General features: G+C 48.5%; 1 protein-coding gene across 1 annotated transcript in view; it reads right to left on the bottom strand.

The window, feature by feature from the left end:
- CDH22 (cadherin 22) overlaps nt 1-27,832 on the bottom strand; it is a 116,871-nt gene that overhangs the window by 32,780 nt on the left and 56,259 nt on the right. Inside the window, exons 7-9 of the mRNA XM_077831854.1 lie at nt 26,918-27,105; nt 25,659-25,912; nt 3,979-4,115 (exon numbers count right to left, since the gene is read on the bottom strand). Of these exons, the coding sequence (XP_077687980.1) occupies nt 3,979-4,115; nt 25,659-25,912; nt 26,918-27,105 (579 nt within the window). The remainder of the gene's footprint in view (nt 1-3,978; nt 4,116-25,658; nt 25,913-26,917; nt 27,106-27,832) is intronic.

Raw genomic sequence — 27,832 nt, 5'->3', positions numbered from 1 at the left:
TTACAAACCGTTAAGGGTAATGTCACTGGCAGGAACGTCTGGACAGTTAAAATGGATGAGTCAGAACTTACTGACGGGGAGAAGTCAGAATACTAAAGAATCTCCCCAGCTTTTGAAGTAATCCAGTCTGACAGGCCTCCCTGCTGGAGGGGAACTGCAGCATTTACTGACTTGTTCTGAAATCCTAGCTGCTGTGTATAAATATTTTCCTTCTGATTCTTGTCACCTCATGTTTGCTGTAAAAGCTGAGTTGTTCTGCACCACCAGCATCCTCTGTGCTGGCCACCGCTACCACAGCTTCATTTCCATGCCCTCAGGAGGCGCGTGCCCCTGCTTTGGTAACAATCTGTACAAGCTGAATGCATTAAAGGTGTCTAGACACACAGGGGTGCAGGGCCGGGAAGACCAGCCTGGGCCTAGCCAGTGCTCACCACAAGGCCACAGCGGTGCAGCTTTCCCAGGAACATACAGCTCACAACAGCCAGTGGAAATAAAACCTCACTGTAACTAGAGCCAAACCCCTAGGTTCAGATGTCCCAGGACCATGAGGCTGTTCCAATCTGGGTCCAGTCTTTGTAGCTCTGGACCCCTCTCATTGCAATGGCTGAAGCAGAGGTGGGGGTGGAAACAACCCAAGTGACACATGTTCCAGGCTGCACACTGAGTCCCCCTGTGTCCAGGCATCTCAGCACCGGAGCCAGAAAGGCAGGGCAAGGACAGGATTAGCGCTAAGTGAAGTCCTGGCCCTGCGTCAGACCCATCAATGCGTCACCATGCGGCTTGGCGAGCGTGTGCATATCTTCCTGGACAAAAAACAACCCACAAAGACATCCCCAAGATGTCCCCTAAGCAAGACCTAGGCAAACTCCCCTGCACAGAGGCAGATCTAGGTAGGTGCCCTTACCTGTACACACTGAGTGCAGAGAGGAAAAATCCTTTACCAAGACCTCTCTCTCATTTCAAAGGCACCCAGCAGATTGGACTGGAGCCTGGTGCTAACTGTGATGGTGGAAAGTGGGGCATGACTGGGTCTGTGCCTGGCCTGGCGATGCTGGTGCCTGTTACCATTCTGAGACATTAGACAAGTGAGCGGAAAGGTTTGAAGACTGTGTTCGTGTTCTCTGTATTCCCCACTGTTCTGCTTCTTCCTGAAGCCTCTATCGTTCTCGATGTTTGTGTGGAAGGGAACAAGAATGTGGAGGGAACCCAAGCCCTCTCACTGGAGTCAAAAGGGTCAGATCCATTGTCTTACAGGGAACAACCTGCTTAGCTCCACACAATGAGACAAGGGCCTGAGCATGCATTACAGAGAGTGGCAGGGCGCTGAGGATAATCTTGCCACCTTCCTACCCAGCAGCAGAACACCTGTCGTTTATCAAAGCTCTTTTTGCTATTATTTATTTTCTTTTCATTCCCCATGAGGAGTTTGTTCAAAGCCTCTACAAGCCAGGACCAAGAGTTTGTTCTTTTCTGTCTTTAACTGAAGTAAAAAAGATGAACAGAACTTCTGCTGGGAAATTATTTTGCCTGAGTCCGGGCTTTGGCTGCTCAGCAATGTGCCAGGCAGTCGTTCCATGTCACTGTGTTTTGGCAGAAGTGCCGCTATGAGAAAAATCCTCACAGAGAAACGAACATGAAACCTGCACGTCTGCGAATGCGTTTCCTCCTCGCTCTCCCCAGCCGGATGAGAGAGGGCTCCTCAGCAACTGCAAATGAAGGCTGGAAGGGCATCACTGCCCTACAGAAAGGAAAGGCTATCACATGAGGATTTGTTAGTCTCTAAGGTGCCACAAGGACTCCTCGTTCTTTTTGCTGATACAGACTAACACGGCTACCACTCTGAAACCTGTCACATGAGGACTGTATGTCAAGGTTCCAAAAGAAGCTTATTGAAAGAGGGGACAATGGAGTACGGCGAACAGGCAGGCTCCATCTCCCGTCACAGGCCCTTCCTGTTAGCCTCCCAGGTCACCGCTACCATCTGGCCATCAGCTCAGAATTCCCAGGCAGACTGAGTTCTCAGGCACAAGCTCCCTTTTCCACAGTAGCCTTTAGGGAATGCAGTAGCTCCCTATCTCACAGCTACTTGGTTCTGCAAACCTCTGCCCTTTAGGTGTCTCTGTTTCTTTCCCTTCTTCCACTCAATCTTTCAATCCCCGCCCTGCATCTGGCTCTCGCAATTCATCTGTATTCACACATAAGGCAGGTGCTCCCTTTCTACCTGCCGTAGTGCTGAATATTTATTTCACCAAAAAAACGCCTTTCACTTAGAAGAACAGCATGTGCTGGCCCTCTTGGGGAGAAGCAGGAGAGGAACGTCAAGGGGAACATTCAGAAATCCACTCTGTCAGCTATTGGCTCTTCCCTACTTTGTCTGCAGCCCTCCCAGCCCCGGTGAGGGAGCTCAAAGATTCACCAGAAGCAGAAGCTAACGTGACTGCTTGGGCTTTTGTTTTCTCGTTGTCTTCTTGAAGTTTAGAAGAGCAGTTTTATAACATCATTTTCATCCTTCTGGGAAACTGCACAGAATGGAAAGGGCAGAACCAGGCAAACAGTAGGAAAGGGAATTAGCAGAGTGCAGGAAACATGGGCAGAAACAAGCAAAAACCATCAGTAACAACCCCCCACAGGCCCCTTTAGAAAGATAAAAGCAAATCTAGTGGTGTCTTCAAACTTCCAAGTCCTTGAAGTTTGTCCATCATCCACCCATCCGTCTACCCACATACTCAGATGTCCCACATTATTTGGCACTTCCCAAGTACTTACAAAACAGAAATTACAACGAGAACTTCTCTTGCTTCCTTCCCAGCCCACAGGAGAGAGAGCCCGATCAGTTAATGGGTTTCTTTATACATGTGAGTAAGGGATACGGTGGTCTGTGTGTGCAGAAATTATTGAGGGAAAAACAGTCACGTAGCTGAGTTTTGCATTTAGTGAAACTTTTCTGCTGCTCTGGAGCTGGAGGCAAGCGTTCTCCCTGTGAGCAAGGCCAGCCCAGCCTCGAGAAGGGCAATTCTCTGAGCTCATTGAAGCTGCCTTAGCCTCCTTGCTGCTTACTCCCTGTGTTTAATGAAGTCTTTGGAATCACCAAGGCTCTCACCCAGTGGCATTAGGCAGAGAAATAACCTTGATGAAGCACAGGCAGCACGGCTGCTGCATCACCGCAGCTGAGAGCAGGTGCCGACGACAGCACAGAGAGCTGGGCCGAGACAGAGCAGAGACAGCCTGCACAACTGTCTGGAGAAAAGGAAGAAGAGCGCAAGTGATGGGCCTTTCTGTCCATCTGTTGTATTTCATCTGTCAATCTGTCCGTCACTGTCATGGCCCTTTCTAGACACAATGCCCCAAATCTATTTGTTTTTATAAAATCACTGTTTGATGTAACACAGGACAAGCTGCTTCTGCTACTGGCCCGACGCCGGTGCAAGGCGTGTGTGTGTGAATGGGAGGTAGGAGGCGTCCTTCAGAAAATACTCGCAGTGCAGGTGCCGGGGCCGGAGGGAATTTTAAGTTACTGCAGAGTCCCCACAATATAATTTCCTGCCCTGTGGGGGACTGCGAGCGCTGCACGTGTCTGAGGAGAGAGGCAGAGGCGCCAGGACCCAGGCAGCAAATCCAGAAACAGGTTGGCATCAGAACTGAGGAGGAAACACGCTATCTAAACATGGGCTCTTGGGAGCCCCAGAGGTGTCTCATCAGGGGTGAAAGCAGCAAATGAGCAGCGTAGGGATGGCTGGTGGAGCTGCTGGGTAGATAACATGGGTTTTGATTAGCGTTCATCAAAGGTACCATCCGACCACAGCTCCCCTTCTCAACACATGAGACAGGAGGAGTATTTTTAGATTGTCTGGGGAGATGTTAGATTCCCCTTCCTGCATCTTCTCTTACATCATCACTATTTAATGCCTGCTTCCTTGAGGCTGGTCACTTCTGCGCCAGTGAGTGAGACCCACCCCTCTCCAGAACCCTCCTCCTCACCTGCTTCCATTGCCAGGACCGTGATGTTGTGCCACCCTGCCGTCTCCCGATCCAGGACTTTGCCTGTCACAACGGCGCCTGTGTTTGCATCAATGTCAAAGATCCTCTCCAGGTCAGTGTTGCGATCGATGGCGTATCTGAGCACAAAGCAGGAGAGAGCCATGAGTGACTGGGGAGGGGCTAGCAAGGCCTGTACTGACTCCCAGACAGGTTGGGTTAGGCCCTATTACAATCACTTCCAATGTGACACTAACCTGTTCTCTGTCTGGCCCCTATCTCCAGGGACATAGGTGGCCCCATCACTATCTGACTGGAGGCCTTAGAGTTAAGGTGAGGGTATACTGGGGAAGCTTGTACCAAGAGTGCAAACTCCTTCCTTGGGAGAAGCAGGGACTATGGACAAGGGGAAACGTCTGTTCTGATTGTAATGCATCAGCTCAGCACATTCATAGAATCATAGAAATGCAGGACTGGGAAGGACCTCAATAGGTCACCAAGTCCAGTCCCCTGGCTATGGAGAAAGGACTAAATATTACCTAGACCACCCCTGACGGGTCTGTCTAACCTGCTCTTAAACACCTCCAGTGACGGAGATTCCACAACCTCCCTGGGCAATTTGTTCCAGCACTTAACCACCCTGACAGTTAGGAAGTTTTTCCTAATGTCCAACCTAAACAGCCCCTGCTGCAATATAAGCCCATTACTTCTTGTCCTGCCCTCAGTGGATAAGGAGAACAATTTATCACCCTCCTCTTTATAACAATCTTCGAGGTACTTGAAGACTGTTATCATGTTCCCCCCTCAGTCGTCTCTTCTCCAGACTAAACAAACCCAATTTTTTCAATCTTCCCTCATAGGTCATGTTTTCTAGACCTTTAATCATTTTTGTTGCTCTCCTCTGGACTTTCTCCAATTTGCCCACATCTTTCCTGAAGTCTGGTGCCCAGAACTGGACACTTCTCCTGTCTCGCTTACAACATTCCTGCTAATACAGCTCAGAATGATGTTCACTTTTTTTGCAACAGTGTTACAAATTTTTATATTTGTAATTCATATTTGTATATATAAATAATATTTTATATTTATATAAATTTTATATATAATTTTATATATAATTTTATATTTATATAAATTTTATATATAATTTATATAAATTATTTATATAAATTTATATAATTTTATATTTATATTTACATATAAATATATGTAATTCACATTTGTATATATAAAAATATTTTATATTTGTAATGTATATTTGTAATTCATATTTAGTTTGTGATCCACTATAACCCCCAGATCCTTTTCTGCAGTACTACTTCCTAGGTAGTCCTTTCCCATTCTGTATTTGTGCAATTGATTGTTCCTTCCCAAATGGAGTACTTTGCTTTTGTCCTTATTGAATTTCATCCTATTTATTTCAGACCATTTCTCCAGGTTGTCAAGATCATTTTGAATTCTAATCCTGCCCTCCAACGTGCTCGTGACCCCTCCCAGCTTGGTGTCACCCACAAACGTTATAAGTGTACTCTCTATGCCATTAGTCAAATCACTTATAAAGATACTGACTAGAACCGGACCCAGGACAGATCCGTGTGGACACCACTCGATATGCCCTTCCAGTTTGATTGTGAACAACTGATAACTACCCTCTGAGTATGTTTTTCCAACCAGTTGTGCACCCACCTTATAGTAGCTCCATCTAGGCCAGGGGTCTCAAGCAGCCAGTGGAGTTATTTCCTGTGGCCTGCCATAGGCGCCGACTCCACCGGCAGCCAAGCTCCCCTTACCCCCTGCCCCCCCTCCACCTACCTCCCAGCGCTTCCTGCCACCAAACAGCTGTTTGGCTGCACGTAGGACTTTCCAGGAGGAAGGGGGGAGGAGCGGGGATGCAGCGTGCTTGGGGGGGGGGGGGGAGTTGGGGCAGGGACTTTGGGAAAGGGTTTGGAATGGGGATGGGGAAGGGGTGGGAAGAGGCAGGGCAGGGGCGGGGCCTCATCGACTAGATGAGCAGTCTGAGGTATGAAGTTCAGCATGTATGATTCTTTGCTGTGAGTAGTTGGGAAGAATGTTTGTTAAAAGTGGCAAAGTATTTTGTATGAATATTTACTTTAAAAAGTTCCTGCCATTACAGCTATGTTGATAGATTGTTAGTGTAGATCATCATCAGTGTTACTGACCACATAAGGAATAGTTACAAGTATTTATATTTTATTAAAACCCCTCTTCACATTACAGTTTTTAAAAAGTTAATATGTTGACTTTTAATATCATACTATATTACTCTTCATATTTTTCATTTTTGACTACACTTTTGTATCGTTGTATGAAAAGGTTTCAGTGATGCAGCCTTCGGGCCAATGTACTAGTCCTCATGTGGCCCTCGTGGTGATTTGAGTTTGAGATCCCTGATCTAGGCTGTATTTCCCTAGTTGGTTTCTGAAAAGGCCGTGAGACAGTAACAAAAGCCTTACTAAAATCAAGATATATGACATCTACTGCTGCCCTCCTCCCCCATCCACAAGGCTTGTTACCCTATCAAAGAAAGATATTAGGTTAGTTTGACATGATTTGTTCTTTACAAATCCATGTGGACTGTTACTTATCACCTTATTTTCTTCTAGGTGCTTTCAAACATTGATTATTATCTTTCTTGGTACTGAAGTTAAGCTGTCTGGTCTATAATCCCCTGGCTTGTCCTTATTCCCTTTTTTATAGCTAGGTACTATAACTGCCCTTTTCCAGTCCTCTGGTATCTCTCCCCTCCTCCACGAGTTCGCAAAGATAATCGCTAATGGCTCAGAGATCTATTCAGATTCAAGGCAATAAAGGAGCCATGAGTAACTCCCAGACCAGCACAATGGCACAGGAATGGGGCATCCCCCGGTTAGCAGTTCTCACCACTCGGGAACCTCTCTTTGGCTGCACCCGTCTACGTCAGGGTTACTGGATGTCCGGAGCATGGTGCAGTAGCAGAGCTGTGTGGGGATGGGAGCCAAGGACAGCAACAGTGTAAATATAAGTGCAGTCATAAAAATTAAAGGTGGCAAGGTCCAATTTGATCCCAGACCATGCATCCCTGAGGTCTACAAGCAAAGACCACAACCACCATGAATGGTGCTAATGCAAACACCTAAGCAGACAGACAAACAGCAGATTGTCCTTTGACATTCCCTGTATTTTCCTACTTTGTGCTATCTAGTTTTAAATAACTCAAATGAAAACTCCTCTGGTTTCCTGCAGGTGTCTATCCCACCATTTCACAGGCTGCTGGCTGTCAGGAAGGGTTTTTACTTTTCCATCTAACTTTCCCTTTTATTTCCGTCTTCTTCTGTTTCTGAGAGTCCCATCCCCTGACACCGCCCCAATCAATCTTGCTCTGGTTCTGTAGGTAGGTGGATCGACCCCTGTGTTTCACCTGCACAGCTAGCTCCTGAACAAAGCCTTCCAGCACCCTGAGCGCTCAGTTGTCCCTGTGAATCTTTTACAGGGACCTTCACAGAGCACAAGCTAGGGTAGCAGTAGGATGGGGTAGGGTTGGGATCCCGCCTCTTCCAAATTCCTCCCTTTCCCAGCAAGCGGCCAAAGGGGCTGGGGAAGGAAGAGGCTGCTGAGGCAATAGCACTGTCCTATCAGAGGCAGGACCTGCTGAGCAGCTCCGTGTAAGCGAGAGGAAAGAGCAGCCGAGCAGCATGGCTGCATCCGGGACCTGGCGGGGCGGGCGCCAGTGCCATGAAGCAGCCCAGTGCCATGTACCTGATGGTTACAAAAAGCAAGAGAGACGGTATCACAGACACAGCTGCTCCAAAGGCCAAAAGGGACCCACAAACCGTCTCCTCACCAAGCAAGCCCCAGAGAGCCACTCCCCAAAACTCTCCCAGTTGGGAGCTTCCCGCACAGGCCACTTCCACAGGGCAGGAGCCAGCACAGAGCCATGGTCAAACCACACAGTGTAGAGGACAGCACCCACAAGCAGGGCTCCCCTGCCAGGCAGAGTCCCGCTGCAACTATTCAGCGTGTTGGGGGGAGCACCTCCTGCCAGCCTAGCCCCTGGGCTAGGTGCCCCCTGCCCATAGCCTCAGCACAATAAAAAATAGGACCATTCGAACAGGAATCCTTCTAATTTCCCTACCACCTTCCATCCGAGCAGCCTCGTGTGCTTTAACAAACGGGGAGTTTAGCCTCACAACCCCCCTCTACGCCCCCCAGGCAATAGAGAAACAGCAGGTATGGTTATCCCCATTCTTACAGGGGTTACATGTCCTGCCCCAGGTCACAAAGTCAGTCTGTGGTTGAGCAGGGGGAGAATCCAGCCCTCCACTTTAACCACATCATGATGACTGGGATCTATGCCCCCAGTGCCCCAGCACAGTACAATATTTCCAGTAACCATACACTCGCAACCAAGCATGTTAGCATTAAATCACAGCACAATTGGACTGCAAGCTCTTCGCAGGCAGGGGCTGGTTCTGCTGTGCCCAGCACGGCACAGCCCCATCTGATTGAGCTCTCAGAGCACAGACACAACACAAATAATAAACTACAATAACACCACCATGATAAGAATTAGAAGTCCAGGAGGCCAGCGAATCATTGGCAATACAATATAATTGTATTGTCTACAGCATCTTTCATACGCAAGGCATCCCAAAGCCTTTTACAGAATTAAATAATCCAAGACAACAAAAAGTAAAATGGGATAAATTACCAAAAGGAGGGTGGTGAATAAATTAAAGCGTTCAGGCCAATGACAGAGGGAGGGATAAATTGAGGGGCAGAGGCAAGGGAGCTGAGAGAGGAACCGAGCGGGAGAGCTGATGAAGTAGGAAGGCACAGGAAGGCCACGACAGATGGCAGAGGCTGCATGCAGAAGGCTCCCAGTGACCGTGTGTGGATGAAGTGGGGGGAGAGGATTCCTAGACCATGAGCTCTTTAGGGCAGGGATCGTTTTCCTATTGGTTTGTGCCCCGCCCAACACAATCGGGCCCTGATGCAGCCGGGGGCCTCCAGGCAGCAATATCAATATTAGTAACGACACAGAGACAAGACCCAAGAGCTCCACCAGAGAGTGTTCAGACAAGGAGGGTGGCTCCCAATGTGATCTCAAGGCCACAGATTCCGCCACTCACATCCCAGCCTTGTTTAGCCACAGCTTAGCCATGGGACTGACTTCCTCACGGGTCATCAATGAACTTCCAGGTGACACTGCTGCATACCTGTCAGGCTAAGGTGCTTACAGAGCAGCCTCCCACACAAGGTTTTAGCTGCGTGGTTCTCATTAAAACCAACACCCGCCCTTGGCTAAACCACTATCCTGGTGCACAAATACCATAGGAAACAGCAAAATACAGGGAGGCAGACACAGACAGACAGACACTAGCTTGAAAATTAAAGGACAAAACTGTCCAAAATCATCACCATATAGATGCACATGCAAATATATGTTCTGCCCACGCAGTTACCTCCCCCACCCCTTTGCCCCAGCAGAACGTAGTATGTATTAGGAGACTGTGACCCAAAGCTGGCATGTAAAATTAAAAAGGTTGCAGAGGAGGTTTTAAACTAAGGGCTGGGGGAAAGGCAACACATGCAGAGGAGCACACGGTTCGGACAAAGATGTTCCTTAGGGGAGCGTCTATTAATGGGGAGTCTCCATATCCTAGTAAAAAGGAGAAGATAGAAGTTGATAAAGTACAGGTAGGAACTGAAGAGAAACAGTCAAATGAAAAAGAGTCCCATTCAGTTACCTCACATGAAGGCAGACAACTAAATACTGACAAATTTGCTAAGTGCTTGTATACAAATGCTAGAAGTCTAGGTAATAACATGGGTGAATTTGAGTCTCTGGTATTCAATGAAGGTCTAACAGGCATCACAGAAACTTGGTGGAACGATGATAATCAATTGGACACGGTAATATCAGGGTACAAAATATACAGGAATGACAAGCAGGTCATGCTGGTGCGGGAGTGGCACTAGATGCAAAAGAAAGCATAGTGCCAAATACAGTAAAAATCTAAATTACTCAAACTGTGCCATAGAATCTCTAAGAATAGAAATTCCCTGCTTGACTAATAAAAGTAGAGAGGGATATACTACCGCTCACCTGACCTCGATGGTGATGATGACTGCGAAATGCTCAGGGAGATTAGAGAGCCTATAAAACTAGAAAACTCGGTAATAATGGGAGATTTCAACTATCCCCATATAGACTGGGTACATGTCACCTCACGATAGGATCCAGAAATAAACTTTCTAGACACAATTAATGACTGGTTCTTGGAGCAGCTAGTCCTGGAACCCACAAGGGGAGAGGCACTTCTCGAGTTAGTAGTAAGTGGAGCACAGGATCAGGTCCAAGGAGTGAACATACCTGAACTACTGAATAATACCATAATGCAATTAAATTTAACATCTGTGGCCGGGGGGCGGGGGAGAAACCAAAGAATCCCACCACAGTAGCATTCAACTTTAAGAAGGGGAACCACACAAAAATGAGGAAGCTAGTTAAACAGAAATTAAAAGGAGTAATCACGAAAGTGAAATCCCTGCAAGCTGCATTGAAACTTAAAAAAAAAAAACCATACTAGAGGCTCAAACTAAATGTATACCCCAAATTAAAAAAAAAATACCAAGACCAAAAAATGCCACCATGGCTAAACAACAGAGTAAAAGAAGCGGTTAGAGGCAAAAAGGCATACTTTAAAAACTGGATGTCAAATCCTACTGAAAAAAATAGAAAGGAGCATAAACGTTGGCAAATCAAGTATATAAATGTAATTAGGCAGGGCAAAAAAGAATCTGAAGAACAACTAGCAAAAGACACAAAAACTAACAGCAAAAAAAAGAAAAGAAAAGAAAAAGTTAAGTACATTTGAAGCAGGAATAGTCCAAACAATGGGTGGGCCACTGGATGATCAAGGTGCTAAAGGATCACTCTAAAGTCATTGCAGAGAATCTAAATGAATTATTTGCATTGGTCTTCGCTGCAGAGGATGTGAGGAGATTCCCACACCTGAGCCATTCTTTTTAGGTGACAAATCTGAGGAACTGTCCCAGCTTGAGGTGTCAATAGAGGAGGTTTTGGAACAAAATGATAAATTAAACAGTAATAAGTTACCAGACGGTATTCACCAAAGAGATCTGAAGGAACTCAAATATAAAATTGAAGAATTACTAAGTGTGCTATGTTTCAGACAGCAGCCGTGTTAATCTGTATCTGCAATAAGAACAGGAGGACTTGTGGCACCTTAGAGACTAACAAATTTATTTGAGCATAAGCTTTCGTGAGCTACAGCTCACTTCATCGGATGCATGCAATGGAAGACACAGTAGGGGGATTTTATATACACAGAGAACATGAAACAATGGGTGTTACCACATACACTGTAACAAGAGTGATCAGGTAAGGTGAGCTATTACCAGCAGAAGAGAAAAAAACCCGTTTGTAGTGATAATCAAGGTGGGCCATTTCCAGCAGTTGGCAAGAACGTGTGAGGAACAGTAGCGGGGGCGGGGGGGGGGAGGGGAGGGAGGGATAAACATGGAGCAATAGTTTTACTTTGTGTAATGACACATCCACTCCCAGTCTTTATTCAAGCCTAATTTAATGGTGTCCAGTTTTCAAATTAATTCCAATTTAGCAGTCTCTCGATGGAGTCTGTTTTTGAAGAAACTCCCTGAAAAAGCAGAAGAACAAATCCGCACAGACACACCCCTAAAACCCTGACCTGGGGTATTCTATCTGCTACCCAAGATCCATAAACCTGGAAATCCTGGGCGCCCCATCATCTCAGGCATTGGCACCTTGACAGCAAGACTGTCTGGCTATGTAGACTCCCTCCTCAGGCCCTACGCTACCAGCACTCCCAGCTACCTTCGAGACACCACTGACTTCCTGAGGAAACTACAATCCATCGGTGATCTTCCTGATAACACCATCCTGGCCACTATGGATGTAGAAGCCCTCTGCACCAACATTCCACACAGAGATGGACTACAAGCTGTCAGGAACACTGTCCCCGATAATGTCACGGCTAACCTGGTGGCTGAACTTTGTGACTTTGTCCTCACCCACAACTATTTCACATTTGGGGACAACGTATACCTTCAAATCAGCAGCACTGCTATGGGTACCCGCATGGTCCCACAGTATGCCAACATTTTTATGGCTGACTTAATGCTTCCTCAGCGCTCGTCCCCTAATGCTCCTACTCTACTTGCGCTATATTGATGACATCTTCATCATCTGGACTCATGGAAAAGAAGCCCTTAAGGAATTCCACCATGATTTCAACAATTTCCATCCCAACATCAACCTCAGCTTGGACCAGTCCACACAAGAGATCCACTTCCTGGACACAATAGTGCTAATAAGCGATGGTCACATAAACACTACCCTATACCGGAAACCTACTGACCGCTATGTTTACCCACATGCCTCCAGCTTTCACCCTGACCACACCACAAGATCCATTGTCTACAGCCAAGCTCTACAATACAACCGCATTTGCTCCAACCCCTCAGACAGAGACAAACACCTACAAGATCTCTATCAAGCATTCTTACAACTACAATACCCACCTGCTGAAGTGAAGAAACACATTGACAGAGCCAGAAGAGTACCCAGAAGTCACCTACTACAGGACAGGCCTAACAAAGAAAATAACAGAACGCCACTAGCCGTCACCTTCAGCCCCCAACTAAAACCCCTCCAGCGCATCATCAAGAATCTACAACCTATCCTGAAGGACGACCCATCACTCCCACAGATCTTGGGAGACAGGCCAGTCCTTGCTTACAGACAGCCCCCCAACCTGAAGCAAATACTCACCAGCAACCACACACCACACAACAGAACCACTAACCCAGGAACCTATCCTTGCAACAAAGCCCGTTGCCAACTGTGTCCACATATCTATTCAGGGGACACCATCATAGGGCCTAATCACATCAGCCACACTATCAGAGGCTTGTTCACCTGCGCATCTACCAATGTGATATATGCCATCATGTGCCAGCAATGCCCCTCTGCCGTGTATATTGGTCAAACTGGACAGTCTCTACGTAAAAGAATGAATGGACACCAATCAGACTTCAAGAATTATAACATTCAAAAACCAGTTGGAGAACACTTCAATCTCTTTGGTTACTCGATTACAGACCTAAAAGTGGCAATTCTTCAACAAAAAAACTTCAAAAACAGACTCCAACGAGAGACTGCTGAATTGGAATTAATTTGCGAACTGGACACCATTAAATGAGGCTTGAATAAAGACTGGGAGTGGATGTGTCATTACACAAAGTAAAACTATTTCCCCTTGTTTATTTTTCCCCCTTACTGTTCCTCACACGTTCTTGCCTACTGCTGGAAATGGCCCACCTTGACTATCACTACAAAAGGTTTTTTTCTCTCCTGCTGGTAATAGCTCACCTTACCTGATCACTCTTGTTACAGTGTATATGGTAACACCCATTGTTTCATGTTCTCTGTGTATATAAAATCTCCCCACTGTATTTTCCACTGTATGCATCCGATGAAGTGAGCTGAAGCTCACGAAAGCTTATGCTCAGCTAAATTTGTTAGTCTCTAAGGTGCCACAAGTCCTTTTCTTTTTAAGTGTGGTATGTAACCTATCATCTAAATTAGCCTTTGTACCGGATGACTGGTGGATAGCTAATGTGATGCCAATTTTTAAAAACGGCTCCAGAGGCAATCCTGGGAATTACAGGCCAGTAAGCCTAACTTCAGTACCAGACAAACTGGTTGACTCTATAGTAAAGAACAGAATTATCAGACACATAGATGAACACAGTACGTTGGGGAAGAGACAACGTGGCTTTTGTAATGGGAAATCATGCTTCGACAATTTATTATAATTCTTTGAAGGTGTCAACAAGCATGTGGACAAGGGTGATCCAGTGGATATAGTGTATTTGGACTTTCAGAAAGCCTTTGACAAAGTCCCTCACCAAAGGCTCTGAAGCAAACTAAGCAGTCATGGGATAAAGGGGGAGGTCCTCTCATGGATCAGTAACTAGTTAAAAGACAAGAAGCAAAGGATAAGAATAAATGGTCAGTTTTCAGAATGGAGAAAAGTAAATAGTGGGGTCCCCCAGGGGTCTGTACTGTTCAACATGTTCATAAATGATCTGGGAAAAGGGGTAAACAGTGAGGTGGCAAAATTTGCAGATGATACAAAATTACCCCGAATAGTTAAGTCTAAAGCAGACTGTCAAGAATTACAAAGAGATCTCACTAAAGTGGGTGACTGGGCAACAAAATAGCAGATGAAATTCAATGGTGGTAAGTGCAAAGTGAGGAACACTGGAAAACATTATCCCAACTATACATACAAAATGATGGGGTCTAAATTAGCTGTTACCACATAAGAAAGAGGTCTTGGAGTCATTGTGGATAGTTTTCACATCCACTCAACGTGCAGCAGCAGTCAAAACACCTAACAGAACGTTAGGAACATTGGGACAGGGATAGACAATAAGACAGTAAATATCCTAATACCACTATATAAATCTATGGTAGGCCGACACCTTGAATACTGAGTGCTGTTCTGGTCGCCCCATCTCAAAAAAGCTTTAGAAATGGAAAAAGTACAGAAAAGGGCAACGAAAACTATAAGGGGTATGGAACAGCTTCTGTATGAGGAGAGATTAATAAGACTGGGACTGTTCAACTTGGAAAAGAGACGACTAAGGGGGTATATGATACAGGTCTATACAATCATGATGGTGTGGAGAAGGTGAATAAGGAAGTGTTATTTACCCTTTCACATAACACAGGAACTAGGGGTCACGCAATGAAACAAATAGGCAGCAGGTTTAAAACAAACAAAAGGAAGTATTTCTTCACACAGCACACAGTCAACCTGTGGAACTCATTGCCAGGGGATTTTGTGGAGGCAAAAGTATAATGGGGTTAAAAAAAAAAAAAACTAGATAAATTCCTGGAGGATAGGTTCATCAATGGCTATTAGCCAAGATGGTCAAGGATGCAACCCCATGGTCTGGGATTCCCTGAGCCTCTGACTGCCAGAAGCTGGGACTGGATGACAGGGGGTGGATCATGCAAGAATCATAGAATCATAGAATATCAGAGTTGGAAGGGACCTCTGGAGGTCATCTGGTCCAACCCCCTGCCCAGAGCAGGACCAATCCCCAACTAAATCATCCCAGCCAGGGCTTTGTCAAGCCTGACCTTAAAAACTTCTAAGGAAGGGGATTCTACCACCTCCCTAGGTAACGCATTCCAGTGTTTCACCACCCTCCTTGTGAAAAAGTGTTTCCTAATATCCAACCTAAATCTCCCCCACTGCAACTTGAGACCATTACTCCTTGTCCTGTCCTCTTCTACCACTGAGAACAGTCTAGAACCATCCTCTTTGGATCCACCTTTCAGGTAGTTAAAAGCAGCTATCAAATCCCCCCTCATTCTTCTCTTCCGTAGACTAAACAATCCCAGTTCCCTCAGCCCCTCCTCATAAGTCATGTGTTCCAGACCCCTAATCATTTTTGTTGCCCTTCGCTGGACTCTTTCCAATTTTTCCACATCCTTCTTGTAGTGTGGGGCCCAAAACTGGACACAGTACTCCAGATGAGGCCTCACCAATGTCGAATAGAGGGGAACGATCACGTCCCTCGATCTGCTGGCAATGCCCCTACTTATACAGCCCAAAATGCCATTGGCCTTCTTGGCAACAAGGGCACACTGTTGACTCATATCCAGCTTCTCGTCCACTGTCACCCCTACGTCTTTCTCTGCAGAACTGCTGCCTAGCCATTCGGTCCCTAGTCTGTAGCGGTGCATGGGATTCTTCCATCCTAAGTGCAGGACTCTGCACTTGTCCTTGCTCAACCTCATCAGTTTTCTTTTGGCCCAATCCTCCAATTTGTCTAGGTCCCTCTGTATCCTATCCCTACTCTCCAGAGTATCTACCTCTCCTCCCAGTTTAGTGTCATCTGCAAACTTGCTGAGGGTGCAATCCACACCATCCTCCAGATCATTAATGAAGATATTGAACAAAACCGGTCCCAGGACCGACCCTTGGGGCACTCCGCTAGATACCGGCTGCCAACTAGATATGGAGCCATTGATCACTACCTGTTGAGCCCGACAATCTAGCCAACTTTCTACCCACCTTGTAGTGCATCCATCCAGCCCATACTTCTTTAACTTGCTGACAAGAATACTGTGGGAGACTGTGTCAAAGAACTGCCTGTTCTATTCACTCCCTCTGAAGTATCTGATACTGGCCACTGTCGGAAGACAGGATACTGGGCTAGTTGGATCATTGGTCTGGCCCAGTATGGCCATTCTTATGTTCATAGACAGATGCTGATAATCTCCAAGAGCCATCACAGCAAGTGGGCAGGACCCCGGCATGTCCTCATGTGTGATATACCCCCATTTTCTGCCTTAGTTCCCAATGGAAGCACAGAGCATGCCAAGGGCATTACCTTTCCTTTGATCCTCAGATTTCTTTAGAGAGGCCTCTAACACCAGCCTGGCCTGGATCGCAGTCTCCAGTACTCATCTGCTGCTCTATGCTTATCAGTTGCCAAAAATGCAATTGCAAGGAAATGGGAAAACCTCTGGGTGTCCAAATCAGCAAAAATCTCTCAGATGGAGACTAAACTGCTGGAAGAAATAATAGAAACTGGTGCAACAAAATCTCAGATACTTCTGATGGGTTAATCAAGATATTTACGTAAGCGTTCCCATTATTCTTCCACGTCCCCTGACCTTGAGCACCTCTCTCTCTTCTTCTCCATTGCATATGTAGTTAGAGATGGAGATGGTACTTCATTCTCTTCTCCATGTCTGCCTATTTCTGTGGTAGACATGAGTTGCACGCATCTGTTTTGTTTGTCCTCTTGTCTTTGCTGCATAAATAAAGAAACTTATTCAATAAAAATAATTGGGGAGAAAGATACAATCACCAAGGAGAGACCCTTGGGTTTAGAAGCATCTGACATCCACTGATTCTGTGTGAAGCCAGGGCCAGGGTGCAGGTGTGAGTATAACTCTGTGCTGGAGCCTCTCTTCTCACACTTGTAACTGCTTTGCTTGTGAGCGTATTTTAAATCATGTCTACTTTGTCTTTTAAGGATTGATTGTCCTTATCGAGCTCTGCAATAATTCCAGTCCCTTTACCATTTTGCTCTTCTCCCACAGTGAGGAGGAGCTGGATTTCTGAGAAGCCTGCGTGTCCAGCTCTCTACAGTGTAGTAGGGTTGAGTTTATTTTCCTGGGTCCCAGCCTTGGATCTCTCCAGTCCTGGTAATTCTACAAAACACCCTCAGCAACTTGTTCTACTACCTTAAATACCCTGGGAGCTCTCGGATACCCTGATTGTCGCTGCAGAGTTCTGGGATGAGTCACTTAATGTCTGTACAGCACATTGAAGACAAAAAGCCCCATTATTGCTATTTAACCTAAATTCTCCTCCCCTCTTGCAGCTTGAACCCACTCCATCTCATCCTGTCCTTGTTCGTTAGACAGAGCTACTGATCTCTCTCGTCTTCATACCATTCCTTTCTCTAGTTGGAGACAATGAGTCTCCCCTCAGAGCACCCCCCCACTGAACTCCCAACGCCACTTTCTGCAGTACCTGAGTTTTCCTTCGGCCCTTCTTCCAAATAGCAGCAAGTCCTGATCCTGCTTCACTTGTGGGAACTGGCCACTCACAGCCTGAAGTGAGCTGGCTGGAGATGTAGCAAAAGGGAGGCCAGGCAAGGTGCTGGGCGGACTGCTCACAGCTAGAGAAAAGAAGGCTTCACTCCGCAGTCAGTGCTGAATCCAGCGCATCTGCGTGGTGCTAAGTGGCCTCCGCTGCTGGAGGGTGAGATGTGAAGTTGAGGCCGGGGCCGTTAATGATCCCGCAGCATGTTTTCAATAGATGGCGGGATGTTAACCCAGCACGGGGGGCAATTTTCAGTTGAAGTACATGCTAGGGATGGGTGAACTGAACAGCAGGGACTTGGTGTAAACAAGAGAGGCATGCCACTGGCAAGGTACTGTGGTCAGGTAAACTACACACAAATACACCTCGCTGGATGCATCGCCACCACACAAGAGCTATAACACAGACACACATAGCTCCTTACGTGCCCATGCACGCATCGCTAACCTGGCGTCCGTGCTCCTCCCACAGTGAGGTGCCAGAGTGTTTAGGGGCAACTCGCCCCACTGGGACATGCCGTGGGGACTGTGGTTCTGCCGTGATCATGCTGAATCGAGGTCAGATAGCGACAGGATGTGAGGTTCTCTCTTTGCTCCCCAGGGCCACGTCCATTCAGACAGCTGCCTGCCCTATGCTGTTCCTACACGTCCAGAACCGAGATCAGCAGGAAGAAACAGTTCGGGCCCACCCAGCTCAGCCCAGGAGGGCTAATGCCCAGAAATGGCCAATCATGCTGAATCAATGCAGTATTTTTGGGTCATGTGGATCTTTGTCAACTGGGCACTGAGCTCTCGCCACCAGACTCACCTGCCATTACAAGCAGAACATGAGCCCTGCCTTCCAGTGTCTGTGATGTGATGTCATGTGATGCTGCAGCCCAACCCCACCGAGCTGATTGGGCCCACGTTCTCCAGATTTCCTGGACTATGGGATGTTCCTTGCTCCTCTGCCTGAAGCCTGCACAGTGATTGATATCCGGGACTTTACGCTGTCGCAGTCCCTGGTTCTGATTGGAATGCAGCCCTTGTCATCCATTTTCCTCTCTTCCTGCTGGCATCGCCTGTTGTTTGGATGTTACAAGTGGCTGTTTCATTTAGGCAGCTTTCTTGGTGCTCATCTTTCTGCATTTCTCAAGCAGGTTGTTTCATTCCTCCCGTGACCACGATGAGGAGCACATTTGCTGCCATGTCCGTTGGCTTTTGTTAATGGTGGTTTTGTTAATGGGAAGCTTTTCAAACCCTATGAAAAGCTTTTTGTGATGTTTGTTTTTTTCCTCTTCTCTCTTTTGTGCTGTGGCAGATTGTAGTTCTTGCTGTGTTGTTGAAGTATATAAAATGCCCGTGTCCAACACATGTCTCTGGATTTGGTGAATGCCAAACAAGAATATCTCTGAGAACCTTAAATCCCAAGCAACATCTTCCCAGTGCTGATAAAGCCTGGAACGCAGGCAATCAGAACTCAGGCTCTCGCTGCAGAGAGAGAAACAAAAGGCTCCCATACAAACAAGCTCACGTACACAGGCAGTCTATCAATGTATTACCTAACACAATGGCGCGGCTGAGAAAAATCACACTATGCAGAAGAAATACAGCAGGAGCCGAAAAGCCAACTGAAAATTCCCATCTAAAAATGTCCCAGCCCCTGCCTTTGTCAGACAGTGAATAAGAGCTGGAATGAAATTAAAAGCTCTTTCCCTTTAGATAAAGATTCCCTGCCATGTCCTGACGGGGTTTATGCTGCTTTTTCACCCTCCTCTCAGGCACAGCCACCTGTATTTGGACACACACAGGTTGCGGCTGTTTTTCACTGAGTGATGCAAGCCAAGCTGCCTGGGCTCCCATCTCTTATTGACATGAGAGGGGATGGCTGAGCCCAGGACTTGGTGTGCTGTGGTGACCCACCCAGATGGCTGTGGAATCTAAAGACCCTCTTGGGCATCAGAATCCTGACATTGTTTCAGGGCTTCGTGGAAGAGTGACCGCCCTCGTGGGAGTGGCACTGAACTAGCAGCTTGGAACCACAGACTCACCATGGTACCGATACAGAGATCCAATCTCAGCCTGCTACAGAGAGTGCTATGGGACCGCTCTCCTGCTGCAGCCAGCTCTCTAGGGATGGGGGTTGTTTAGCACTAGCCCTCTGGGAAGCAGAACCTGTCTAAATCCCAGGTCAGTGCAGGGTGAGTGCTCAGTCACCGGGATCACCTGAAGGTGCCTTGCCTGGAGCCATCGGCTGGGGGTGAGGCAGGTATTCCATGGAGGATGGGGACCTGTTGGGTTGCTAATTCTGTCTGTAGAGGGAGGGCCCCGGCAGAGTCCAGAGTCACCCTGGCAGAGCTGGAAGGGAAGGATTAATTAACTCTCCAAGGGAATGACAAAACTCCTCTCTCCATGCAGCTCTGGCACAGCCTCCACCAGCAAACTCTGTTTGCCTGGGAAAGCCCAGACTGCAGCTCCTTCCCTCCACCCTCTCTGTCCCCTGGCCTCTGCATGGGCAGGGATTTCCAGTACTTGGGCCAGGCTGCTAGCTTTTGAGGAAGTAGCGTTTGGATGGATGTCAGCAGGTGTTGGGGTCTGAAGTCATCCTAAAGCCTGACTTCAAATGTAGCATGAAAAAGCAGAGTTTGCTGGGCTCCATCCTGTACAAACCATCTGAGGGCAGCTCTTGGGCTTGGGGAATGGGTTTGTTCCAGGGTGAAATGGGCACGTCCAGGGGCATGACTGACCTTCTTTGGGATGGCTCATGGAAAGGAGGGCAGCAAGTACCCAGGCTGCCTCCATGTTGTGTCTGACTTGGACAATGTTCCATGTACCAGATGGCGTCTCCCAGGAGGCTGGAGGAAACCTCACAGCCCAGGCACAAAGGCTGCTGCATGCACGTTGGGTTTATGGAACTGTGCTAGATATCCGTGCGTGCCACTGCTCATTCCCATTGTCATCGGAGGCATGAGCTGCCATGAGGAAGCGCTTCAGGAGTTATTCAGCCAGCCTGATGGAGCTGGAAAATGATAGGGCTCCACTCTGGGACTCTCTCCCTTCTTGTGCCTTTAATGCATGAGGTTCTTTGTGAGAGTGACACACGGACAGAGGGTCACATGCGTTTTGGCAGAGGACAGGAAGCCACGGAGATGGCCAGCCCTGTTAGAGGCTATGAACTGGCCAACAGGGGGAAATAAGGGCCTTCCCCTGTCTCTCCCAGGAGCATGGAGTAGAGCTGGAGTCCTGTCAGCTTTTCACAGGTAAGCGTACGTACAGGGTCTCACATCAGCTGCCCTGCGCTGCCCCAAAAGGGGAGAATAGAATCCACCCATCTGTGTAACCAAACCTGCCACGTTCATGAGCCAAACCCACAACCCGCCCAGAGAACATCATGGCATTCCCTGGCAGAGCAGCTCTTCACACAAGCAATGGGCGGGAGCAGCGCAGTCTAGGGGCAAGTTCAGCGGGTGGAGGGGACCACCTGGGACTGAGGGCACTCGTGCCAGACCTGCTCTGGCTCTTCCTTTACTGGTCCCCAAAGCTCAGCACTGGGAGCTTGGTACTAGTGGGAACTGGAAATGCTGATGAGGCCAATCTCAGCTCAGTTGTCTCCAGGGCTCCTTGGGATTCCTCACCTCAAGGGCAGAGTGCTTGTTCCTCGCCATTGCAAGGTGAGACTGCAGCTCCTCTGACACGTACATGGCACCAGGCAAGTCCAGCACACAAAGCGGAGTCAGGGGCTGGGGAGCCACCATGGAAACACAGCTACAGAAGGGGCTGCCTCTTTCCTCCTCCTTTCTAGTAGCAAAGGATCAGACCGGTAAAGGGGATCCACCCAACTGCAGTGCCAGCAGAGAGGACTCAGCACAGACTCCAATGGGCCTGGGATTGAACCCTGGAGTGCTGTCAGGACAAGTTGCTCTCCTCTGTGCCCCAGATGAAGAAGAGATGCTGTGAGTCTAGCTGGGAGTTAATGCGAGGTGACTTCCTGCCGAGGAGCATGTCACCCCCCTGTGGGGCCCCGGGAGGGTTCCTGTGTTAATGTCTGTGCAGAACTTGGAAGCTGTGAAGAACTAAGTAAGTGCTGAGGATTGTTACGTTACCCGGGCGGCCAGAGGATGGGAGAGCAACAGAGGTCTGACAAAAAGTCTCCTCTTCCTCACCTTGGTGCCGTGAGGGAGATTTGGTGCTCCCGCAGGGAAGGGAGCGGTGAGGGGGCCTCTCATTCACACCTGATTACATGGAGCTGCTGCAAGGCAGAGCTCGGGGCAGGGGGAGGGGTGTGGGGGAATGGGAAGTGGGAGCTCACCCTCACGTTACAGGAAGGGGACTTATCTCTTATGCTGCTAGGCACTGAAAAACCACAGCCAGTGGACAGTCAGGTATGTAGGCAGGCAGAGTGCCCCAAGGGAGCGCGACAGGACTCGGAGGAGCTGTCTGCCTAGGGGTTGCTGGAGGGAGGATTCATAACTGAATGCATCAGCCATGACAGGAGAAAACACATTCCGATTTGTGGGGCTGAGGCCAGGGGGTGTGGGTACCTCGGAGTGCCACTGGCCAGGCTCTCGAGGCTGGACATGTGAGATGTGGCTCTGTCTGGAGTGCACGGTGCTGCTGCAACAACAGAGACACGCTCCTGCTTCTCTCTGCTCCAAGCGCCCCTTCCCAAACATCACCATCTCTCTCAACGGTCAGAAAGGCTCCTTCCTCTGTATGCACGTGTTCTTTCTGCAAATAATGCATCACCCCTCCCCCGCCCCCAGGGAAGCAGCACAAGAAGCAAGCGAGAAAGAGCAATTCTATCCCCAAGGCCCATTTCCTACCATAAAGACCAGAAAATAAAATCTACATTCTGCAGCAGTGCTAGCAAAGTCCCAGGAAGGCAGCGGCTGTGCGCACACACTATGTGAAGAGGGAACGTGCACAGTATGCATGTCAACACTGCAATCAGAGGTGTGATTGCAGCTCGGTTCAGCACACCCATGCTAACGTCAGTCTAGCTAGTGTGGCTACACAGCAGTGGAGACATGTATGACCCCTGGTACAGGCCAGCAATGTAAATATGTCCCCAGTGTTCTGGCTTGGCTTGTACAGCCCACCCGGGGGTCCACACTGCCCCACCTTCGCTGCTCTTTTTAGCCATGCCAGTTCAATTAAAGCTAGCATGGGTGTGCCTACATGAGCTGCAGTCATACCTCCGACCGCAGCATAGACACACCCCTGTGCCTACAGCGTACCTGAGCTAAGGCTGAGTGTGCCCGGCCCAGCGTGTACACGTCTGAGGCACAGTACGTACTTCATGCACACACAGAGTCTATGCACAGCTTGTTTGTGTGTGAATGTGCAGCTGTGTGCGTGTACTCTGGGAGTCTGGGTCATGTACCCTCTATAACAATAACTGTTCCCAATAACTCACCCCAGCAGGGCTCTCTCACCGGCTGCCTTCCTAGCACAACACCCTATGCTGACTGACGGGAACTGGGCGGGCAGTGAGGGGGTTGTGGCTGTACACGTTAAGTCAGCTTAACTTCTGTACCCGGAAAGATAATGGAGCAAATAATTAAGCGATCAATTTACAAAGATCTAGAAGATAACAAGGTGATGGGTAACAGTCAGCATGGATTTGTCAAAAACAAATATAGTGTCAAACCAACCTGATAGCTTTCTTTGACAGGGTAACAAGCCTTGTGGATGGGGGGGAAGGGGTAGATGTGGCATATCTTGACTTTAGTAAAGCTTTTGATACTGTCTCGCATGACCATGTCATAAACAAACTAGGGAAATCAAATGCAACCTAGATGGAGCTACTATAAGGTGAGTGCAAAACTGGTTGGAAAACTGTTCCCAGAGAGTAATCATCAGTGATTCATAGTCATGCTGGAAGGGCATAATGAGTGGGATCCCGCAGGGATCAGTTCTGGGTCCTGTTCTGTTCAATATTTTCATCAATGATTTAGATAATAGCATACAGAGTACACTTATAAAGTTTGTGGACGATAAGTGGGAGGGGTTGCAAGTGCTCTGGAGGATAGGATTATAATTCAAAATGATCTGGACAAACTGGAGAAATGGTATGAAGTAAATAGGAAGAAGTTCAATACGGCAAATGCAAAGTACTCCATTTAGGAAGGAACAATCTGTTGCACACATACAAAATGGGAAATGACTGCCTAGGAAGGAGTACTGCGGAAAGGGATCTGGGGATCGTAGTGGATCACAAGCTAAATATGAGTCAACAGTGTAACACTGTTGCAAAAAAAGCGAACATCATTCTGGGATGTATTAGCAGGAGTGTTGTAAGCAAGACACAAGAAGTAATTCTTCTGCTCTACTCTGCGCTGATTAGGCCTCAACTGGAGTATTGTGTCCAGTTCTGGGCGCCACATTTCAGGATGTGGACAAATTGGAGACAGTCCAGAAAAAAGCAACAAAAAATGATTAAAGGTCTAGAAAACATGACCTATGAGGGAAGATTGAAAAAATTGGGTTTGTTTAGTCTGGAAAAGAGAGGACTGAGAGGGGACATGATAACAGTTTTCAAGTATGTAAAAGGTTGTTACAAGGAGGAGGAAGAAAAATTGTTTTTCTTAACCTCTGAGGATAGGACAAGAAGCAATGGGCTTAAATTGCAGAAAGGGAGGTTTAGGTTGGACATTAGGGAAAACTTCTTAACGGTCAGGGTGGTTAAATACTGGAATAAATTGCCTAGGGAGGTTGTGGAATCTCCATCATTGGCGACTTTTAAGAGCAGGCTAGACAAACATGTCAGGAATGGTCTAGATAATTAGCCCTGTCACAAGTGCAGGGACTGGACTTGATGGCCTCTCAAGGTCCCTTCCAGTTCTATGATTCTATGTTTAAAGTTTCCCGTAGGGATTCCTACATGGTTCTATGTTAATTCGAAGGTCCCATGCGAGACTTTGGGATGCTCCCTCCCCACCAAACAGCCAGGCACTGTGCATTCCCCAGTGCCTTGCTGTGGCCCTGAGCAGGCCTGTTAGAACATTATCTCTGTGTGTCATTTGCCGATTATATTCACAGGCTGTCATCAGCTGTTTCCCCTTCCATAGTGTGTGCTCCTCTCTGGAGTCCCTGCTCCTACCCTCTGCCCTGTTCTCTGTCATCAGGAACAGCTCCAGGATAAAGCTCTTGAATCCAAGGCCACAATGCGCTGGCTCCAGGCTACTCCTGGGTCAGCTACACAGGTCTCCTTTCCAGCACACAGCAATGCTCCATTTCCAGTGAGCAGCTGTGTACAGAGACCTGCAGCACAGATTCCCGGCACCATAAAAACCAGCCTTCCAAGGGAATTTTTCACAAGTCCAGGATGTTTTCTGTACATCAGCTTTTCATTGCCACCGCTCACCACTCAGGCCACCTGGCAGAGCCATAAGGCTGCTTTTGTGCTGAAGATAATGAGAGTTTAATTCTCAATTTCCTTAGCCACAAATGAATGGAAGTGGGAAACGTTCTGTGCAGATCAGCTGCTGCCCAAAGTGTGCCCTGCCCAAACATCAACTCCATGGGTCTCTGATCCCTCCCATGACCCCAACCCCTGCCCCTGGCTCCAATGGCATGCCCCACAGCACATGCCATACTGTACATCTGTCAGTCTTCTTCACTGCCTATCTGTCATCTCTGGTCACTCACCAGCCTGTTCCCTGAGGCTGCCCTACTGTCAGTCACACGTATGTATGAACATTGCCCATTCCCCTTTTCAGGTACTCCTTTGCCAATGACGTATCTGTCATTCACACGGCTTGTGCCCTCACCTGTCTGCTACTCGCACACTGGTTCTGTCACTCACCTGCCAGATGCCTGCCCTATGTCACCCATTCGCCTGCCTGTCCTCTCTCACCCGGTGCTGTCACTCTCTGCTGCATGCCCCTCTCCAGTCACTCACCCACCCACCCAAATCCCTTCTCAGGCACCCGCTGGGCCCCGTGTCACTCGCAGCCCCATCACCTGGCAGAAGAGAACGTGAAGCTAGGAAGGTTGATTTTACCGGACAGGGTTGTTTGCAGCATCGGGGTCCAGGGCGGTGACCACTCCTACCACAGAGCCAACATACGCATCCTCCTGGACTTCCATCAGGTCAGAGGGGGGCTGGAACTCCGGGGGCTCATCCACATCCAGCACAGAGACCCGCACAATGGTTTGGTCTCGGAACGTGCCCAGATCTACAAACCTTGGGTCCACAAACTTGTTCAGGGCCTCCACAACCACCGTGTGAACCGTCTTGGCCTCGTAGTCAAGGGGCTGAGACAACAGGACAGGGTTAGCGATTCACCATCTGACAGTTCCTTCCCAATTCTGGTGCTTTCACTACTGCTGCTTTGGGTTAAACCCCACCAGGGCTCTTGGGAGAGGCCAGGACTGGAGAAGCCCAGAGTCTGAGCTCCTGCCATGCCCCCTGCAACGTCTCCTGCTGGGCAGGGTACTCGTAGCTGGGAGTGCTCCTGCCCCACTCCCTACAGGGCTGCTGCTAGGAACAACGTTTCCTGCCCTCCCCCACTCCACATTCAGATAAGACATGATGCAGGAACTCAGAATGCACTGAGAAGGCAGTGCGCACCGTGGGGGCGAGTGAGTGATTTTCAATGGTGTAGTGATCATTAATCACCCTGTGATTATTTCTACAGCAGAGGTGACTGGAATGCAATGGTCTTGGTGAGCACTCATTCTTTCCTGCCCGCACCAAGTGTTTTTGCCACAAAAAGCAGACTCGCTCCGCGTGTGGTTGGTCAGGCTCAGGCATTCCGTGGGCATATTGCTCTCTAATAGGTGCTATCAATAACGGGGATTAGTGTTAGCCCCCTACGCTGCACACCTCGCTTCTGCGCACGGCAGCATTCACCCCTTCATTATGGATTTGTCTGAAAGTCTCTCTCTGTAAATTCTGCACTCACAACTGTCTGTGTCCCTTAGCATCTGTGGCCAGCGACTTCATCAGCTGGCGCCCTGCCTGCCTTGCCTTTCTTTGGCCCTTTCTTTCCAGTCTTTGCTTCTCTCTTTCTCTCTCCTGACACTTCTCCAGCTCCCTGCTAGCTGCGGGGGTGGGTCTGAGGCTTCCAACTTCTCTAAGATGCTATTAAACCAGCTCTCGGAGGAGTGATTCCCCAGCCTCTGAAATACACCAGCAGCAGCAGATATCATCAAAAGGGAAGGGCTCTGTCCTGCTCTGAGAGTCCTGCTCTGCCCTCCCCCACCTACCGCCTCTGCCTCCACCTCACACCTCCTCCTGGTGCGTTCCTCTGGGTTTACCTTCTGCACGGTGATGATCGCCTCCTGGGTGTTGCTGTCTGTGGTGACTTTAAACATCTGCACCCCGTCCTCATCTTTGATCTGGTACGTCATGTCTGTGTTCTCCCCCACATCCGAATCCTCCGCCTTCACTCTCCCAATCGCAGAGCCCACAAGGGCAGTCTCCACAACGCTGAACTGGTACATCTCTGCCAAGGGAAAGGAGAGGTGCATCACAGTGCGGCCTTCGCTGACCCTGATCCCCAGGTTCCCTTCAGGTAGTGCACAGACACGCCCTGGGGGCACCTCCACTAGGTTAGTGCACCAGCCTACAGGCAGAATGCCAGCAACCCTATTGGGTACACCTGGCTGGTCCCTGGTCCGGTGCAACTCAGCTCCCGCATGCACAGATCGCAGAATTTTGTCCTGTCCTGTCTAGTCTGCAATGTCCCATTTATCCTTGGCAGCCATGCCAGAGTCTGGGCTTCATTGCGGGCACACGTGGGACCCGGCTGGAACCACAGAGGATGCCCCATTTCCTATACTCCTGTGCAAGGCGTGTTGGCTTTTCCTGCGAGAGGAAAACAAATAAGCCCACTCTGTGTGAAAGCAGCTGGTGAAAGGCATTAGGGAGCATCCCAGTCTCTATAAGTCTGGTAACCTTACCAACCTGTCTCAGAACCAGTTGCACGGATGTCGGCCAGTCCAGGGCCAGTGCCGAGGTCTCTGTGGGCACAGCATTCTCACAGCCCCATTTCCCCCTGCTAGCGTCCGGAATACAAATGTGCTCATCGGGCAGAGCTCCCTCCAGCTGCAGCTTGGAACCCTTCGTAGCTCTGCCCCAGGCTGCTAGCCAAGTGCTACAGAGCTCTGCAGCTGGTGTGCGAGGCAGAGCCCAGTCCGGCAGCTCTTCAGTGACAGGATTTCTGTCCCTGT

The sequence above is a fragment of the Eretmochelys imbricata genome, chromosome 13, assembly GCF_965152235.1.
Source record: "Eretmochelys imbricata isolate rEreImb1 chromosome 13, rEreImb1.hap1, whole genome shotgun sequence".
NCBI classification, from domain to species: domain Eukaryota; kingdom Metazoa; phylum Chordata; order Testudines; family Cheloniidae; genus Eretmochelys; species Eretmochelys imbricata.
This window is presented reverse-complemented; position numbering and strand designations above follow the sequence as displayed.